The 21,502-nt window shown below is 41.3% G+C and overlaps 1 protein-coding gene across 7 annotated transcripts in view; it reads left to right on the top strand.

The window, feature by feature from the left end:
* OSBPL3 (oxysterol binding protein like 3) overlaps positions 1–21,502 on the top strand; it is a 308,853-nt gene that overhangs the window by 189,057 nt on the left and 98,294 nt on the right. For all 7 annotated transcript variants that reach the window (XM_033930823.1, XM_033930817.1, XM_033930820.1 and 4 more), the window contains 2 exons: positions 949–1,044; positions 8,026–8,182. In XM_033930823.1, coding sequence (XP_033786714.1) covers positions 949–1,044; positions 8,026–8,182 — 253 coding nt within the window. The remainder of the gene's footprint in view (positions 1–948; positions 1,045–8,025; positions 8,183–21,502) is intronic.

Here is a 21,502-nt window from a genome sequence, read left to right on the forward strand (position 1 = left end):
GAAGATTTAGAATCAGAAAATAATATTAAAGATTGAACTAGGCCAGTTACTGGGCAGACTTGTACGGTCTGTGTCTGTGCATGGCCGTTTGGAGGAGGATGGGCAGGGGAGGGCTTCAATGGCTGGGAGGGTGTAGATGGGCTGGAGTAAGTCTTAACAGAGATTTTGGCAGTTGGAACCCAAAGCACAGTACCGGGTAAAGCTTTGGATTCTCGCCCAGAAATAGCTAAGAAGAAAAAAAAAAAGAAAAAATTTAAATTGCATCAGGTTGGGCAGACTGGATGGACCATTCGGGTCTTTGTCTGCCGTCATCTACTATGTTACTATGTTACCTAAGCGGGAACAGGAAGAACTTCAGAGTGAAGGCTTCCGGAGCAGGCTGACGCCAGAAGGATCTTGTCACTAAAGCTGCCGGCTGCCTGAAGTTTTTAAATTGCAGTGCTGGCGAAGGTACTAAGGACAGGGGAGACCTACAAGAGCCAGACCCTTCTCCAGGGCAGGGGCTGAACTGGAGAGAGTGAGCCCAAAACCCAACAAACTTCCTCCTGTCCAGGAAATCATCTGAATACCCAGACACATGTCCAGGTAAATCCAGACGTCTGGTAACACTATGTTATATAAAATACACAGATACAGATATAGTGTACATACACATGCTTATTTTCTGGATAGATGTAAATTTGTGCACTACTGGAGCTGGTTTTGGGTGTCTTTTATGAAGGCACATAGGCTGCAATAGTGCCTTTTAGAAATTACTTTAATATAGGTGTCTTTTTAGACTTACACATAGGCAACCTGCTGTAAAATTATCCCCTGTGAATATTGGAGGGGGGGGGGGGAGTTGTCTGTGCATGTGTTGGAAAATGTGTACAGATATAAAGGGCTTTTTTCCTTCATTAGTTTTATAACCCATCTCACTTTTTTCCCCACCCCCCTGGCCTATGAAAGGCTGGTTCATTTGAAAGTCCCAAAAAGGAGAGAGTTTCTCACCGGAGAGGGTGGCGAACCAAAGGCATGGGGAAGGATGCCAAAGGAACACTGCAGGTAATAACATTGTCCTGATTACATCATTCCTGTTACACAATCCTCGCTGTATAAAGATGTTTATTCTTCTTTACTTGACATTTACATAAACGTTAATTAATATTTGCTAGAATATTATGGATGTGATTATTCCATATGCTTGTGTACCAATTTAATTTCCTCTCCTTCTGTGAGATGTAGAAGGACATTAGTTTTTTGCTTAAAAAAAGAGATCAAGATGACAAAAAAGGGCAAGCCTCACTAACTACTCCTTACCGTTTCTTTTTTTTTTTTTTTTTTAATTTGTTTATTGAAAAGGTTTTCAAAATACAATACAAAAGCTCAGAGGTACAGCAAATAGAAATCCAAAAATTCACAAAAAGACACACTCTCCCCAACCCCTCACCCCCAAATCCAAAGAAAAAATTGAAATATAAAGTTGTACCGTAAATCTTCAGTACAATGCATAAAATCACATACATCAAAATCAACCCCCCCATCCCACCCCAAGATCAAAAACATAGCTTATCTAAAAGTTATACATGAGGGTTACAAAGAATAATAGCAAAAATATGGCTAACAATAGGTCATGAGGGACTTTCACACCACTGAATATAGGGATTCCAAACCTTAAAAAAGGGAGTAAGACGAGTCTTTGTCAAAGCCGTCAATTTAGACATACGAAAAATAAAATCTACTTTTCGTAATAAATGAGTCCGACCTGGAGGAAAAGACTGCTTCCAATAAGCTGCCAATAAAAGTCGAACAGCAGTAAAAATAAAACAAGCCAATTTATGGGCATTAGCAGTCAATGGAACCAAAGGGAGATGTAAAAGAGCGCTACCCATAGTTCGAGTAAGCGTAGTGCTTAAAATATCAGATAATAGCTCAAAAACCATATCCCAATATGGTACCACCCTCGGACAGTCCCACCAAATGTGAAGAAAGATACCCAACTGACCACAACGTCTCCAACATAAGTTAGATACTTGAGGATACATAAGATGAAGACGCTGGGGTGTAAGGTACCATTGATAAAGCATCTTGTATCCATTTTCCACCAAAGAACTAGCAATTGATACTCGGAGCAGGTGACTAAACACCCGCTTCCAATTAACAGTCGGCGGCACTGGGCGCAAGAGTCCCTCCCAAAGAGATAGATATTTAATCGGGGAAGCCTGTTGTTGAATAAGGGCTTTATAGAATCTAGTAATACACCCTTTCCCACTACTACCCATAATCGCCCACTCCAGGTTGGTTTCCTCCAAACAAAGATCACTAAGAGCCCTGCGACCAATAAAATCCATCATCTGACGATAGCGGAAATGATCAGTTAACGATAGATCATAAGCTTCCCTTAATTCTGTAAATGATATCAATTGGCCGTCTTCCACAAAGTCCCCCAAATCCATAAGACCCTGTTGGGCCCAAACACGGAAGCGACGATCAAGCTTTCCAGGTGCAAAACCCGACGCCACCCACAACGGGGTGCTACGAAAGTACAATCGAGAAGAGAAAAACCGATTACGCGTCCGGACCCACACTACAAACGTATGATGCAAAAAAGGGTTAGCCCCTTTAAATAATTGTCGAGCCTCTTCCACTATTAACCAAGGGATCACCCGACAAAGTTCTTCAGAACCCAAAATTTTTTCCAAGCGAACCCAGCTCTTTGATCTATCCTTACACCAAGTCAAAAAAGATTTCAATTGAGCTGCCTCATAATAACGCCGCAGGCAAGGTACCGCCATGCCCCCCTGAGTTCGAAATTGATGCAACACACTCCTTGGTACCCGCGGGGGTCGACTCTTCCAAATATATTTAAAAAATTTTCTGGCCACCCCGCAAAAGAAAGCAGCAGACAAAGGAATTGGCAAAGCTTGAAAAAGGTAAAGTAATTTCGGTAAAACTAACATCTTCACACTTTGAATGCAACCATACCAAGATAAAGAAGTATTCTCCCATCTATCCAAATCAGCCCAAAGGGATTGCAAAAGCGGTGGATAATTAACATCAAATAAAGAACAGAGCCGTGCTGGTACATTAATTCCCAAATAACGAAGAAATTTAGATGCCCATTTAAAAGGATATTTAGCCTTCAAAAAATCACAATCCCTAGAGTGCACTGATAAATTCAATATCTCTGACTTATCCATATTAGTACGAAAACCTGAAACTGCACCATAACAAGACAATGCATCTATAATTCCCGAAAGGGAAACACAAGGATTAGTTATCGTGAAAATAACATCATCAGCAAACATCAGCAACTTAGTTGAAAGCCCATCACATATCATTCTGTGAATAGAATGCTGGGCACGAACATGAGAGGTTAAAGGCTCCATAGCCAACGCAAAAAGTAACGGCGAAAGTGCACAGCCTTGTCTGGTTCCTCGGGCTAACTGAAAAGTATCCGTATAACTCCCATTAATACGTAGAGCCGCTAAAGGTTTTGTATAGAGAATCTGAATCCACGTAAAAAATTTTCCTCCAACCCCCATAGCTGATAAAGTGCTCAACAAAAATGGCCAAGACACCCTATCAAAAGCCTTTTCGGCATATACACTCAGAAGCAAGGCTGGCAACTTCTCGCGCTGTACAAACCAAATCAAATGAAGCAATCTACGGATATTATCAAAAGTTTGTCTCCCCTCAATGAAACCTGCCTGGTCGTCATGTACTAAATAAGGCATATAACATTGCAACCTACGAGCCAAAATTTTTGTAAAGATCTTATAGTCGGTATCTAGCAATGAAATTGGACGATACGATCCACATTGCGCAGAATCTTTTCCAGGTTTCAAAATAAGCGTTACTCCCGCTAATCTCCAAGAATAAGGCAGCTCCATACCCAATTCCAGACTGTTAAAAGCCCGAGTAAGGGGGCCCACAAGTAAATGCCGAAAACATTTATAAAATCGATTCATGAAGCCATCTAATCCAGGTGCTTTCTCATAAGCTAGAGTAGAGATTGCCCACTGAGTTTCATCTTCTAAAATAGGAGCAGACAATTGTTCTGCTTCTTCAGGTGTCAATTCAGGGAGCTGTACCTGAGCCAGATAATTGTCAATTTGAACCTGAGATACAATATGCTCAGGGGTATAAAGTTGTTGATAAAATGAAAGGAAAGCACCAGCAATAGATTCCGGAGTATAGCAAACAGAACCATCAGGGGCTCGCACCATAGTAATCACATTTCTCAATTTTTTAGCCTTCAACTTATAAGCCAACTGACAGCTCGCCCGATTACCATATTCAAAATGCTTTTGTTGAACCGATTGTAATTGGTCCGACAATTCATCTAACTGCATCACCTGAAGATCCTTTCGCACTTTATCTAAACGAGTTAACAAAGTAGCAGAAAGATTCCGCTTATGCATTTGTTCTAAATAATTCAATTGTTGTCGTAAGGATTCCTGTTTTCGCCCACGTTCCCGCCGTCGATGTGCCCCAATAGAAATAATATGGCCACGTAAGACTGCCTTCATACCTTCCCAAAATATCAAAGGAGATATCTCATCACTAGTGTTAAACTGAATATAATCCCTTAAGCTCTGTTCTATCCGGGACACTATTATAGGATCCGCCAATAAGCTATCACAAAGTCACCAATACCGCCGTCCAAAAGAAGCCATATGAGGATGCAAAACAAAGTGTACCGAAGCATGATCCGACCACACCCGCTGAACTATAGAAACATCAGATACCTGGGAAAGTAAAGCCTTATCAATCCCCCAGAAATCAATACGAGAATACGAATCATGCACTGCTGAAAAATAAGTATAATCTTTGGTGGTAGGATATAGATGTCTCCAAGGATCAATCAAAGCCCAGGACGTAAAGAAAGAGTGCAATTGCTTTCTATCAGGTTTTCCATAGTTTATCAACTGTGTTGAATTATCCAACCCAATATCATAAGTCAAATTAAAATCCCCCCCTACTAACAAAGGGCCCTCTACTACCCCTCGCAACACCAGATCCAAAGACTCCAAAAAAGCTTTCTGCTCTGAATTGGGAGCATAAAGATTACATAAAGTATATATCACCTGTTGAAGCTCCACTTTCAAAATTAAATAACGACCCTCCGGGTCATGTACCACTTGTTTAACCTGTGGATCAAGATGCTTAGCAAATAAAATCCCTACACCATGTTTTTTAGACCCCTCTTCATTCGAAGCAAAATAAATATGGGGATATCGAGGATGGTTCAAAAGCGACTCATATTGAGGTTTAAGATGAGTCTCCTGGAAGAAACCCACCCCAGCCTTCAACCTATCAGCCTCTTTAAAAAGCAATTGCCTCTTTCGAGGTACATTCAGACCCCATACATTTAAAGTAAAAAAACAGATTCCGTCAGGAGCCATTCATACCAACATACCCGCACACAACCATACTCCCAGCAAACAACCCATCACAACCCAGCATAGCAAACCCCGCATTAATATACAGCAACAAAGAAAGAAAAACCCATTCCCCATTCCTCCCCCAACCCCCCATTCCCCCCAACCCCTACCAAACCAAAGGCCCTCAATATTTTGGGCTGAAAGAGAAAGTAACATCCCAGCAAACCCCAAATCACGCTAGTCATACAATAGTTGGTACGAGAAGGTGCCATACACTCTAAAAGCAATCAAAAGGGACCAGCTAAACTAGAAAAATATACTCCAAGTCTTTCAGCCAGTGAACAAACCAGCACATAAATTCAGGTAAGTCCAGAAGCCGAACCCTGCTCCGAGCCAGATCGCCGCTGTAGCCGCTTGCTATTAGTAGGAATCCGCTTCCAGCGTTGCGATGAAGCACCAGTTCCAGATGATGTAGCCGGCTCTTCCAAAGGCGAATAAAGTTGAGCGTCTCGCAATATTACAACAGCTTCCTCCACCAATGTAACTCTATGCTGTTGAGAAGCTACTTGAAAGGAAAGTCCAAAAGGAAAAAGCCATCGCTAGCTAATGGCATGGGATTGTAAACAGCGTGTAACCTCCCGAAAGTCCCAACGCTTCCGTAGAGTAAGCGCGGACAGATCTGCAAACAGTTCCACTTTGGAATTTTCCCAAGTTATATGTCCCACTTTTCGAGCGGCTTGAAGGACTTGGGCTTTAACCGGGTAGCGAGAAAAACAAGCTACCACATCCCGGGGCTGATCACCCACCCGGGCTCGATGAACCCTCTCAAAATCCATCACTGGTATAGGAGCCCCTGGATCAGCTGCTTGAAGAAAGCGTGTACAGATATCTGACAAATGAGCCTGTAACTCTGTAGCAGCCAGTGATTCAGGGACTTCTCTAGCCCGCACATTACTCCGTCGGCTGCGATTCTCTCCATCTTCCAGACGAATTTGAAAATCCTCCTGGTCTGCGCTCAAGATGAGCACAACGCGTTTGTAGGGCCACAAGATCCGTGTCGTGATCAATCACTCGTTCTTCGAATTCATGTAACCGAGCCCCCATATCTTGCACCGATTGCCTAATCTTAGCCACCTCCGATTGTGGAGAGCTTTGAATGGAGAGCATGGTAGATTTTAAATCAGCCATCCAAGAGCACATTTCCCCACATGTAGCCGGACGAGCATCAGACGCTAGAGCAGATGACTCCGCACTCAACAGGGTAACGCCCTGATCGCGTTGCGGTTCGCCAACTTCACAGGCCTCAGAAATATCTGGCGGCTGATAAGCATAAGTTTTCAAATCGGCTCGCCCCTTCTTAGTTGCCATCTTCACCCCGCTAGTTTTCCACACAATAATATCAATAGAGTGAAAAATACTAGCCTCTTACTGCAAAAATAAAGCTTTAATTCTAGCGCGATTGGAGGAGCAACGATTTCAAGCTACCATCACTCCCGGTGACGTCACTTCCTCCTCCTTACCGTTTCTAATGCATAGAGACACTAGATTAACTGCAGTCAATACCCTTTTAGATTCCGGTTGATAGTATTCTCCCCCCCCCCTCTTTTAATTTGGTGGGGAAAGTCAATAAGACGCATTTATTTTGAACGGAATCTCAGAGACAGAATGATGATGAGGTGACCTGAACTCCATTACAGTCTTTTGAATCATACGAGTCATTGTAGGCCAGCACTTGAAGCACTAGATCAGTGGTTCCCAAACCCTGTCCTGGGGGACCCCCAGCCAGTCGGGTTTTCAAGATATCCCTAATGAATATGCATGAGAGAGATTTGCATACCTGTCGCTTCCATTATATGCAAATCTATCTCATGCATATTCATTACGGATATCTTGAAAACCCGACTGGCTGGGGGTCCCCCAGAACAGAGTTTGAGAACCACTGCACTAGATCATGCATCAAGCTATAAATAGTCTCTTCAATAAACAGTTTTTATTTTCTTAGCAATTATTAATGTACCTAAAAGCAACATACATACTAAAGAATGACATTGGGGACAAATTTTCCCCGTCCCCACTGGGTGTCTCTGTCCTTGTCTCATTGCTATGAGTTCTATCCCTGTCCCTGACCCATTCCTGCAAGTTCTGTCCTAAACTGCACAAACCTCAAACAATTTAAAATCATAAGTGTTCGAAACTTGTACGGTTAAGATGGATCTTTCGAGAATGGGACAGGAACAGAATTTGCGGGGATGGGACAGGGATATTGAGATCCCACCTGCATTTCAGACCTTTAATGTACCATTATACCTGAATTCCAAATACTACTGTATTTGTAGCTCAGATATGTATATTAAAACCTGTCTTGCTGGGTGATGAGAACTGGTCTTTTTATTTTTAGAACCTTACCCTGACATTGAATACTTGGCCAGCTAATATTTTCAGGTTTCAGGTTTATTTAAAAATTTGATATACCGCTTTATCAAAAATTCAAAGTGGTTTTACATAATATAAAAACAGAGTATAATAAAAATGTACATTAAAACAAATTACAAACAATGCTACAAACAATCAAACGCACTGACGAACATAAACTTACCAATAAGATGGAGAAGGGCAGAAATACATTGAAGAGTTTCACCAACTAGTGTCTGCTTTGCAGGTTCCTTCTGTATTTTCTGGCCCCATGAGACTGCACGCTTCCAACCCTAACCTGTCAACCATGAATGATGCAGATGAGAAAAACTACTCCAATAACTCAGAGACATCGACAGAATTTTCCAAAATGCAGGAAGATCTGTGTAATATTGCACACAAAGGTAAACTAGACGTGAGTCTATGTGCCTGAGGGGCATTAGTCTCATATCAGCCATTGTGATATTTAAATGTTTTATTGCATCTGTGTTCTTTACTAGCTGATTGGCACTAACTAGGCTGTATTTCTTATGATCATTAGATGGGCAGGCAACCTGAGCATTGGAGACCTCAAAATATATAAATAATGCACAGAGAGGATACATTTTTAGAGGAAAAGAGGTTCCAAAGCAAGAGGTTATCTAATCTAATCTGGTATTTCTGAGTCGCGCTATGCCTAAACAGGTTCAAGGCGAACATAAGTATTGCCACTGCTGGTTTAGACCAGTGGTCCATCGTGCCCAGCAGTCCGCTCATGTGGCGGCTCCCAGGTCAAAGACCAGTGCTCTAAATGAGTCAAGCCTCGCATGCATGCGTACGTTCCAGTTTAGCAGGAACTTGTCCAACTTTGTCTTGAATCCCTGGAGGGTGTTTTCCCCTATAACAGACTCCGGCAGAGCGTTCCAGTTTTCTACCACTCTCTGGGTGAAGAAGAACTTCCTTACGTCGGTACGGAATTTATCCCCTTTTAACTTTAGAGAGTGCCCTCTCGTTCTTCCTACCTTGGAGAGGGTGAACATTCTGTTTGAGGAGGTCAGAATTATGGATAGGGTACTAGAGAAGATAACAGAGGTTCTTTGATTGCACTGGTACAGCATTATAATACGCAGCTCCAAAAAGACAGTTTTAGTTTTTACTTTAATTGATGGCTCACCCAAGATTCACAGATTCTAATAAAATTACATAAAATAGTACATAATGCATTCCCTGCCTGGTAACATTTAAAAAGACTGTTTCCGCAGAGTGGGTAGTGGATGTCTGTGGACAGCACCCCATGAGAAAACAAAATGGTGCTAAAGTCATTTTCTATGCTTCTAAATTTTGTTATGAAGGTAATAAAACAAGACGAAAAGTGTCCACAATGGCGCACTTCCCTCAATTGTCTGCAGCTCCCTCCACCCTTATCCCAATGGAAAGAAATCTACTAAAGTGAGATCTGGTACATGACTGTATGGTGACATTAGAAGCAGGAACAGTACGTTAAGATATGTTATGGCTGTCAACTCAGTTTCCTCTGGCAGGCTCCGCTCCCTTCTGGCCAAGAATTTTGAGCTGGTGGCCCTGGGTGTCTCAGCAGACTGTTCCTACAGTGGAATGTCCCTGACTTTTGTAAATTTCTGTAACAGAAAAAGGGACAGTGGATGTGGAGGGGCTCTTTGGGGGATATGGAGAGGTTCATTGCTTTACTCTTCTTCATCCTAGCTCCTGCCTGCATGTTGGCTGCATATGCACAAACATACATATCTGTGCAGGCAGGCAGACTGGTGGGTAAATGCTTTACAATAAGTTCTATTGTTTGTTGTGAAATGTGCCTACAAAACCCAGTTGTCCAAATTTGGAATGAATTCTTGTTTATCAGATTAAGCCACTGTTTTTGACTGGCTTTCTTACCCCTCTTTTTCTTTTCTTTGGCTTTTTGATTTTTGCTTTCTTTCATCATTGGAGTTGCCCTGGGGTGGGGTTTGGGGGGGGAGGTTTCTTTTCTTTTTCTCTTTTCTACTCTCGGCATTTAATTCTCTTACATTAGGGCTCGACTTTAGAAAGTAGAGAGATTGCATTGTATGGTGGTGGTGGTGGTTATTTCACTTTTTTTGGCTGTCAGTGTTACTATGTACTTTGTATAATGGCTATTTTCTGTCTTTTTGGTTCTTGTTTGGATATGTTATATGCATAAATAAAGTTTTTAAAAAAAATTAAGCCACTGTTTTCAACATCAAATATTTCTACTTGAATATCTTTGTAGGTATGTAATTTTAGACATTTTTTGCCAGATGAAAAACCTCTTATTTTAATAAGATTGAACTGAGGCTTTCTAGAAAGAATGTTTTTGGGAGATTCTTGTGAGCTGAGATGATTTAGTGATAGATTCCAATGCAGTTCCCAAGACTATAGCATATAGGCTGTCGTTTACAGATCATTTTTGGTTCTGTATACCAAATTACATAAAAATCAGCTGTTAAGATTCAGCTGATTGAACACAGCCAGACCTATTGAATCTAAACCTTATCAGGCTGAAGCAGTTGTCACAAATTTTCTATAAGAATGCTATGACATGATCAAAAGAAATTCTAAAAAGATGAGAAAAAAAAAGTTGTTAAATATGTCAGTCTAAAAAGGGTTACAAAGCCATTTTTAAAGCTCGGGGCTCCATTGAACCACAGTGAGAGCCATTACCTCCAAATAGAGAAGGATGCAGCATGAATTCATCCAGTAAGCCACAAAACATCCCAAAAGAACATCCAAAGAATGCTCACCCTGTATAGTTTCAACTAAGGTAAGCATTCCAGTCTCCATAATGAGAGAGATACTGGGCAAAATTTTGATTACCCGGAGAGTATCAAGGCAAAAACTACTGCTATCCAAGACTATGCCTGCCCCACATATGCAAAAACCTACCTGGATGATCTCTAAGCCTTTTGGGATATGTTCTATGAAAAGACAGGTCAAAAGTAGAAATCTTTGGAAAACACAAATTCCATTATGTCTGATGTAAAGCAAATACATCATTCCACAGTAAGAAGTTTTATTAAAGTTTCAAGTTTATTTTTAAAAAAAATTTTTAAACCGCTTAATCAAATTTCTAAGTAGTGTACAATATAAAATTTACATAAAATCAGATTAAAAATCAGGGGTACTAGATAAAACCAAAACATCTTAATAAAACACGTAATAAGACAAATGGACTTACTTCAAACAATAGGAGAGAAAGGGAAGAACTACAATCGTAAAAGAGAAAGCGAAACAAAAAAGAAAAATACAATAGGTTAGGGTAAAAAGCGATAAAATTTGTTTGTTTGTTTTTTTTGTCCTTAAGAGGACAGTTATTGTTCTAAGGCATCCTGGAACAAAAATGTTTTTAATTTTGATTTGAATTGTTTTATTTCAGATTCACTGCGCAAATGATTGGGCAGTGAATTCCAGAGAATAGGGGCAGTGACAGCAAAGTTATTGGAACGCAATGTGTTTGATTAATTTTAAAGAAAGTATGATGAAAAGATTTTGTGACATTGAACGAAGCGATTTTAAAGAATTATAAGGAATTAAAAGTCTGTTAATAAACTCCGGTTGATTATTTAGTCTTGTAAAGGTTAAAAGTAGGATTTTATAACTAATTCTATGTTCAACGGGTAACCAATGTGCACTGAATAGGAGAGGTGAGACATGATCATATTTCTTAGCACCACAAATAATCTTGATAGCTGTGTTTTGCACAATCTGAAGTCGTCTAATTTCCTTTTTTGTAATGCCTATATAAAGGGCGTTACAGTAGCAAGAAATTACTAGAGAATGGATCAATGTATTCAAAGAAGCTGGTTCTAGTAACTTTGCAAGAGGACGAATCATTCTAAGATGATAAAAACATTTCTGAACAACCGTGCTAATGTGATTGTGATAAGAAAATTTACTATCAAAAGTGACTCCTAATAGTTTTAGAGTAGGGACAACTTTGATAGGGAGCGAGTCGAACTTCAGGGGAGCCTGAATCGTTATTCCTTCTTTGAAAGGAAAGATCCTAAGTTTCGATTTGTTGATGTTAAGAGACAATTTGTTCGAGTCTAACCATGTTTTAATTTTTTCTAATTTATGGTTTATGGATACAACCTCCTCTATACATCATACAAGCAGTCCCTGAGTTACAGACGCCCGACTTGAGTATGACTTGTACTTAAGAACATGGTTGCAGATTCATTTGATTTCAGTGAGCAGTATTTCCAGTGGCATAGGGCTCCTTTTACTAAGGTGCGCTAGTGTTTTTAGCATGCGCTCAAGATTAGCGCGCCTAAACCACGCACTAAATGAAAAATACTAACGCAAGCTCTATGGAGACGTTAGTATTTAGCGCATGCGGCATTGTAGCACGTGCTAAGTGCGTGCTAAAACCGCTAGTGCACCTTAATAAAAGGAGCCCATAGTCTCCTACACTTCTCTTTCAGAAGATTCAAGAATGATGCATGGCCACTTTAAGAATAGTGTGTGGTTGTACCTTAGAGGGAATGCTGGTACGGACAGTTGGCCCTTTTGTCAATTGGAAGCAGAGGTAAGCAGCAAGAATCTTAACATCTACAAGTTCTGAGTTATATACAAATCTGACTTAAGAACAGCTTTAAAAGCGTAACTCATTCTTAACCCAGGGACTGCCTGTAATAGTCAAGCATGGTGATGGTGTGGGGAATTTTTGGTACTGCAGGACCTGGAAATCTTGCTACTGATGGAACTATGAAATTTGCACTGTACCAGGAAAGTCTCAAGGAGAATGTCCTATTATGTCCATGAGATGAAGCTGAAGCATAATTGGTTTAGGCAGTGAGACAATGATCAAAAATTCGAAAGCAAGTCTATACCTGAATAGCTGAGGAGAAAGGAAATTAAAGTTTTGGCTTGGCCTAGTCAAAGTCCTGACTTGAACCCAACAGAGATGCTGTGGCAGAACCTGAAATGAACAGTTCCTGCATAGAAAATTTTGTCTGTGTCTGAATTAAATCAGTTGTTCAGAGTTGGTGAAGATTCCTCAACAGTGATATCAAATTACAGGATGCATTTGGTTGGAATGATTTGCTGCCAAAGGTGGTGCAACCAGTTATTAAGTTTAAGGAGCAGTTATTTTTTTCACATGGGTGATAAAAGTATTGGATAACCTTGTTTCTTAATACAGTGTTTAAAGTACTGCTACCATTTATATGTTTATTCAGATTCACTTTGTCTAATACAGTATTACATTTTGTATAAAGATCAGAAACCGTTTAGTATGATAAGTATGCAATAATAGGATAAATGAGGAAGAGGAAACTTTCATTATCATGTTGTTTAAAAGCTATTTTGAAAATGAGAGATTTCAGCATCTTCCATAATATTAAATAGCCTGCTGGCACAATGTACGGAAACTTGCTTAATTTTAAAATATTACTGCTATCCATTCAGTCGTGTCCAATCCTTGGGTACTCTGTAGGCCAGTCCTCGCCATGCTTCCCTGTTTCCATGGTTTCTTTCAATTACATGATGTTCATTCCCATGTCATCCTTGTGTCATTCTTGATGGTATCTAGCCAACAGGCCTTTGGTCTCCCCTGCTTCCCTTTACCACAGAAACACAAAAAAGGGGGTATATAAAGTCCACAAACAGAAAGAATGGATTAAAACAAAAAGTACCGGGATGACTGCAGGAAGGATGCAAGATGAAAATGTTCACAAAAAAAAATTGGGCTGCCACATTTTGAAGGACCTCCTGTGCATTAAGGGGAAAAGAAACACAAACACCTTATTTTGCAGGAGTCTGCAGAGAGTACAGGTCCTTCAAAATGTGGCAGCCCAATTTGTGAATTCTGAATGCTCTTTCTGGGACTTTTGAACCTGCAGGCAATCTTGTGATGGTTAAGATTTTGGTCTCGCTTCAGAGTTGTCCCTGTACCGTGAGTAAATAGATATATTGTTTACAAGTAAAAACACTGTTTTGTTTTTATTGTATCTTCACATAAGCAATCAAGTCATATGGGCTCCTGAGGAAAGCATACCACCGAAACATGGACTATGTTGGGTCCTCTTTGATGTATTATCCCTTGTTGTTTCATATATTTTTATTAAAGTTTTTTGTGAGCATTTTCATCTTGTGTCCTTCCTGCAGTTATCCCGGTACTTTTTGTTTTTAATCCACTCTTTCTGTATGTATTCTTTTACTACTGACCATTCTGAGTACATCTCCTTTTCTAGTGAATTCTCCCTAATCAGATGTCCAAAATAGGTCAGTTTCTGTCTGGCAATCTTGCCTTCCATGGACAATTCTGGGTTTATATGATCAAGAACATCTTTGTTGATGAGTGCTAGGGGAGGTAAAATTTCTAGATGTCATAAATGACTGCTTCTTGGAGCAAGTTCCCAACAAGAGGGAGGGCTACTTTAGATTTGGTCTTTAATGGAATGCAAGGCATAGTACAGGAATTAACTGTGTTGGGTCCGCTGGGAAACAGTGATCATAACGTGATCAAATTTGAGCTGATATGTGGAGAAACATCGTAAAAGAAATCTACTGTAGAGGCATTTCATTTTCGAAAGGGCATCTATGATAAAATGAGGAAAATGTTTAAAAAGAAGCTAAAAGGATCAGTTGCAAAGGTTAGGACTGTAAACCAAGCATAGATGTTATTTAAAAATACCATCCTGGAAGCCCAGACCAGATGTATTCCATTTATCAGCAAAGGTGGAAAGAAGAGGAAGTGAGAGCCGGCATGGTTAAAAGGTGAAGTGAAAGAGGCTATTAGAGCCAAATAAAAATCCTTTAAAGAGTGGAAAAAGGATCCAAATTAAGAAAATAAGAGGAGACACAAGCACTGGCAAGTTAGATACAATGCATTGATAAAGAAAGCTAAGAAAGAATATGAAGAGAAACTTGCAAAAGAGGTAAAAACTCATAACAATTATTCTAGGTACATCAGAAGCAGAAAACCTGTGAGGGAATCCGTGGGATTGTTGGATGATCAAGGAGCAAAAGGGGCACTCAGGAAGGGTAAGGCCATAGCAGAGAGACTGAATGAATTCTTTGCTTCGGTCTTTATGGAAGAAGATGTAAGAGATCTACCTGAACCAGAAATGATTTTCAAGGGTGATGAAGCGGAGGAACTAAAAGAAATCTTGGTGAATCTGGAAGATGTATTAAGCCAAATCGACAAATTAAAAAGTGATAAATCACCTGGATTGTATGGTATACATCCCAGGGTACTAAAAGAACTCAAACATGAAATTGCTGACCTGCTGTTAGTGATCTGTAACCTGTTGCTAAAATTGTCTGTAGTAGCCAATCTTACGCCGATTTTCTAAAAAGAGTTCCAGGGGAGATCCAGGAAATTACAGACCTGTATGACTGACTTCAGTGTTGGGCAAAATGGTGGAAACAATTATAAAAAATAAAATTGTGGAACATGTAGACAAATATGATTTAATGAGACAGAGTCAGCGTGGGTTCAACTGAAGGAGATCTTGCCTCACCAATTTGCTTGACTTCTTTCAAAATGTGAATAAACATGTAGATAAAGGTGAACCGGTTGATGTAGTGTATCTAGATTTTCAGAAAGCTTTTGACAAAAGTTCCTCATGAGAGGCTCCTGAGAAAATTAAAGAGTCATGGGATAACATAAGGATTTTAGTGTTATGTATGTAATACATACTTGTTCTGTCATTTGTATGACTCTGTTTTTGATTAAAAATCAATAAAGAATTAAAAAAAAAAAGAGTCATGGGATGGGTGGCAAAGTTCAATTGTGAATTAGGAATTGGTTATCGGATAGAAAATAGAGGGTAGGATTAAACAGTCATTTTTCTCAATGGAGGAGAGTAAACAAATAGTGGGTAGGATTAAATGGTCATTTTTCTCAGTGGAGGAGAGTAACCAGTAGAGTGCCGCAGGGGTCTGTACTGGGACCAGTGCTATTTAACATTTATAAATGATCTGGAAATTGGAATAACGAGTGAGGTGATTAAATTTGCAGATGACACCAAACTGTTCAAAGTTGTTAAAAAACATGCAGATTGTGAAAAATTGTAGGCAGACCATAGGAAATTAGAAGACTGGGTGTCCAATGGCAGATGAAATTTAATGTGGAGAAATACAAAAGTGATGCACATTGGGAAGAATAACCCAAATCACAGTTACCAGATGCTAGGGTCCTCCTTGGGGGTTAGTGCCCAAGAAAAGGATCTGGATGTCATTGTAGACAATACAATGAAACCTTCTGTCCAATGTGCGGTAGTGGCCAAAAAGCAAACAAGATGCTAGGAATTATTAGAATAGGGAAGGTTTACAAGACTAAATGTAATAATGCCTCTGTATCGCTCCATGGTGCGACCTCACCTGGAGTATTGTGTTCAATTCTGGTCTCCTTATCTGAAGAAAGATAAAGCGGCACTAGAAATGGTTCAAAGAAGAATGACCAAGATGATAAAGGGGATGGAACTAAAGACTAAAAAGGTTAGGGCTCTTCAGCTTGGAAAAGAGACAGCTGTGGGGAGATATGATTGAAGTCTACAAAATCTTGAGTGGAGTAGAACGGGTACAAGTGGACCAGTTTTTCACTCTGTCAAAAATTAGAAAGACTAGGGGACACTCGATGAAGTTATAGGGAAATACTTTTAAAACCAATAGGAGGAAATAGGAGAGAATTGTTAAGCTCTGGAATGCATTGTCAGAGGTTGTGGTAAGAGCGAATAATGTCACTGGTTTTAAGAAGGGTTTGAACAATTTCCTAGAGGAAAAGTCCATAGTCTGTTATTGAGAAAGACATGGGGCAAGTCACTGCTTGCCCTGGATTGGTAGCACGGAATGTTGTCACGCTTTGGGTTTTGACCAGGTACTAGTGACCTGGATTGGACACTGTGAGAATGGGCTACTGGGCTTGATGGGACCTTTGGTCTGACCCAGAAAGGCTGTTCTTATGTGATTCTATCTGTCCATGGGATTTATAGAAGTCTTTTTCAGCACCACAATTCAAAGGCATCAATTTTTCTTCTATCTGTTTTCATGAGCTAAATTATTTAGAATTAATTTTTTAATTGTAAATAATTTAGCCGAAACACTTGTAATGCACTCTTTAAGAGTAAGGGAATCTTGTTTATTAGCTTTTATCGGTTGAATAATTGATGAATTAAGGTTTCAGCTATAGCATGAAGAAGAACTGCACAAATAAATAAATCACACTAACTGGCACATGCATATTGCATAGGCTGGCAAGCTGAACTGGCTTCCCCCAAACTACTATTTAGGAGTGATTACCAGAACCCAAGTCCATTTCTGATAGTCAGGGCTGGCATTATGGAGAGGGGCAAACAGTGCAGCTGCCCTGGACTCTACAGCTCCGGTGAGTCCTCTTGGGTTGGGCTGTCCTTCCTTTTTCCCACCCCTTTCCAAGGCCCCCCCTCACATTTTAAAATGCAAAGGGATCGCTGATGTGGTAGTGATTTCTCTAGTGCTGCTCGTTGGCTTCCTCAGTGCTGTTCCTCTGCCATGGTTTGCCCCTCCCAATGCAACTTCCTGATTCTGCTTGGGTGGACCACGGCAGAGCAACAGCGCCAACGAAGCCAACAAGCAGCACTAGAGAATTGCTGCCATGCCAGTGACCCCTTTGCATTTTAAATGGTGAGGTTGGGGGAGGGGCTTCAGAACAGGGTAGAGAGAAGAGAAATGCATCCTGGCCCACGGGGACCCCCTGAAGCAACTGATATTTAAATGAAGGGAGAGGTGCTGAGTTGGAGGGCATGTTGGTGGAGTCTTTGGTGGGAAGGAGGACGAAGGGAGAGATGCTGGATAGGAGGACATTTGGTGAGCAGGGAAATTGGGGGAGAGGGCAGGAAGGAGAGGAATTGGGGGCCATCTCATTAATTTCTGTCCTGGGCCCCAGCATGTCTAATACCAGCCCTGCTGGTAGTAAAGAGAATTTCTTTGGAGGGAGTCTTTTTCTTCCCAGGACTAGAAAATAAGTCTGGGACACAGCTTGAACAATCTGGATAAATTAGTCATTATTCACAGAAGGATTATCTTGCTCTGGGTTTCCTAATGCAGCTATCTTGCATTAAAGCCCATTTACAGAGTTCCTAGCAGTAGTGTAATATATGAGAATGTTTGCTCCACAATACTGTAAACAGGTAGCATGCAAACAGGTCAGGTGTCAAAAACTGCTAATACGGGAGAGCACACCAGCCTGTGCTAGTGGCACCTATGCCTTGCATATAAAAGTACTGCATGTTGGATTGCACGTCCACACATCCTGAAATGCTGTTCTATGCATGGAACGGCATTCCAGCTTATGTGCAGATGTATGAGCATGCAATCCAAGTACCAAAACCCATTTGTCAAAAGTCCAGCTGTTTACTCTTCAGCACACCTCTCCTCAGCTCTGTCTTTATCCATGCTCTTCATAGAAGTGCAGGTCCCTGTGCTGGCAGGGAAGAAATGTGCATGAAATTCTTAACACTAGTGCAGAAGAGTGAGCTAACCATTTACAGCTTCTCAGACCTTGCCTCATGCCTTCTCAGACCGGGCCTCATGCTCAGCACTTCTCTGCATCTGCACAGAACGGCTAATAGCTTCATCAGCATGGATTTAAATGTGCTGTTTGCTGTCTGCCAAAAATGACACACAGTTTTAAATCATGCACAGAATTAATTTCTATACAGGGCGCACACAAAATTGTGCACAGTCTCTATGTTGGCCTTCAGTTGGGACAAATTCCTTCCTTTGTCCTTAGTTTATAAAGTCAGTACATGCATGTACAGTGGTACCTTGGTTTATGAGCATAATTAGCTCCAGAAGCATGCTCGTAAACCAAAATACTCGTATATCAAAGCGAGTCTCCCCATAGGAAATAATGGAAACTCACTTTGATACGTTCCCCCCCCCCCCGAGGCCAGCGGCGCTGCTCACCCCCCCAAGAACCGGCATTGCTCCCCTTGCTCATGAAGGCCCCCCCCGCATGATCTGTCATCCCTCCCGCTCATTTTGCCCTCCCCCGCTCGCATTGCACCCCCTCCCCGCCACGATTCGGCATCCCCCAGGCATCCACCCACCCACCCGATCACATTTCTTACCCCCGTTTGGCACCGGCACCAACGCACAGGACATGCCGGTGCCCGAATATCTGCCTCCTTCGTGCTGGGCCTTGAGCATTTGCGCATGCTCAAGGCCTTCGGGTTCCCATTCTCTCCGAGATTCTCGGAGATCCGAGAAGCCTGTAGCCTGTATAGGTATGTGCTAGAGAATGACACGGGGAAAAAATATGTCCCCGTCAACTGCCCCGTCCCCGGCCCACCATCCCCTTCACCGCCCCATCACCGCCCCTGCCATCCCATTCACCGCCCCGTCCCCGTCCTCACAGCATCCATATATGCCTCAGTACTGCAATATTTAGCTTATTCCTTCCTTATAAATCAGGCTGCTGAACTAGAGAAAGAGATGTTCAGTTGGCAGGGCTTTGTTTATAAATTTTTATCAACACAACTAATATACTACTTTATCCTAAAGCAAAAAGAAAATAAATAGAATTTTTTTTTTCTACATTTGTGGTCTGATTTCTGCTTTCCTCATCTTCTCATTCAATTCCTTCCATCCACTGTGTGTCTTCTCTCTACGTCTTCCATTTGCTCTGTTACTGTGCCTCTCCCTTCACTCCCCCCCAAATTGGTCTGGCACCCTTCTTCTTCCCTCCGCTCCCCCATAGTCTGGCATCTGTCTTCTTCCCTTCCAGCATCTTCTCCCCACTCTGTCTTCCACATTTCCCTTCAGGGTCTGTTCCTCTCCACCCTCCTTCAATGTCTGTTCTATTCCTTTCTACCACCACCCTTCCCTCCCTCCTTCACCATCTGTTCCTTTCTACCACCCTTCAGCTCCTCTCCTCTATCTATTTACCTTCCTCCCTCTTACTTTCGTGGCACGTTACAATGTAATTTGTGCAAGCCGCTGGAGTCTGCGAGCTCGGTCCCCAAACAATCTCGCTTCTGTGTTCCTATTTTCCCCATTTCTAATATCTCCCCTATGTATCTGACATTGCCCTTCCTTGTGTCCATATACCATCCCCATGGCATGTATGTCCCCTTTATGTCTCTGTCCCTATGCCCCCATGCACATAATTTCCCCTCTGTGTTACCTTCCTGTGTCCAGATTTCCCCTCTCTTCCTCTTCCACACCAATGTGTCTCTTCTCTTCAACCCCATCTAGCTTCTTTCCCTCTTTCCCTACCCCCCTGCTTCCACCATCTGGCTCACCTGCATGCCCTCCACTTTCTTTCCTGTTGTGGGTTTCTTTCTCTCCCTCTTCATCCCCTTGGCCCAGAATCTCTTTCCCTTTCACTCCCTCCTTCCTAGCGTGAGCCGGGAACACACACGATTGTGAGGTCCAGCAGCCCCCTCCCGCCCGATCGCAGTGTTCCGTCAGCTCCCTCCCTACACCTCACCTTAGATGCAGAGTTTGCTGGTTTTCTTTTACGCCCAGCCATACACTTTCAAAAAGCCGCGCACGCGCGGCTGCTCAGTTGTTCAATCTTCTCCTCTGACGCAACCAGAAACAGGAAGTTGCAGCAGAGGAGAAGATTGAACAACTCGAGGAGCCATGTGAAAAGAAAGCCGACAAACTCTGCATCTGAGGTGGAGGGAGGGAGATGGCGGAACACTGCGATCGGGCGGGTGGGGGCTGCTGGGCCGTGTGATCCTTAATTGCCTCACTACGGAGACAAGACCATTCACCGCTCCACGGGGCGGTGAATGGCCTTGTCCCCATAGCGACCTATTTTTTCTTTCCCCATTTCGGCGGGTTACCCGCGGCTACTCGCAGCTAGCCGCAGGTAATAACCACTGTGTCATTCTCTAGTATGTGCGACGCACAAATGGAAGATTAGATTAGAAAAAACAAGAGATTGCAAAAGGATTTATCTAAGCTAGAATTAATAGTATGGTGGAACACTGTATGCATAACCAACAAATTTGAAAGTGTTATTGCCGAAAAACAGCATTCTATTAGTTCATTTATTAGAATATGGAGACCTGTCCATTCTTATTGTGATTTTGTATCGTTGACATATATTATTTCAATGTTATATCCATAAGTTATATATTGAGTCACTTATTATTTAATCAAGTTATTTGTGATGCTCATTGGGAATTCTCCATGCTTCGCAAGTATACTCTCAACTGAAATTATATGCATTGGCCTTGCCGTGAGGCGCTGGTCATACTGTCTTTTAATAATTACTCTCTTCATGTATATTAATTGTGATATGCACAACTAGATGTTTCATGTTTTAACTTCTGTATATTTGTATATTTCATGTTTTAACTTCTGTATATTTATAATAATTATCTATATGCTTTGTTTATTTATCTTACAAATTAATAAAATATTTCATTAAAAAAAAAGAATTGCAGCAGTAACCAGTAACCCTATAGGTTCCAGTTATCAAGTTTCTATTAAAATTTGATAAATCGCCTATCCAAATCCTAAGCGATGTACAAGCAGTAAAAGGGAATTAACAAATAATAAAAACGTACAAACACATTAACACAAATTTTAAAAAACAATTTACATGATCTGAGAGGAAAGGGGGAAGAAATACATTTTATAATAGGATAGGAAGACACTTAAGGAAAAATACAATATGGATAGGGAATAAAAATGAATAATTTGAAGGAAAAGCTAGCTGGACCAGAGCATCTTGCCTCGTGAGCCTGCTTCACTCAATTGAGCTTTGTGATCTG

Source organism: Geotrypetes seraphini, chromosome 2, assembly GCF_902459505.1.
Source record: "Geotrypetes seraphini chromosome 2, aGeoSer1.1, whole genome shotgun sequence".
NCBI lineage: Eukaryota > Metazoa > Chordata > Amphibia > Gymnophiona > Dermophiidae > Geotrypetes > Geotrypetes seraphini.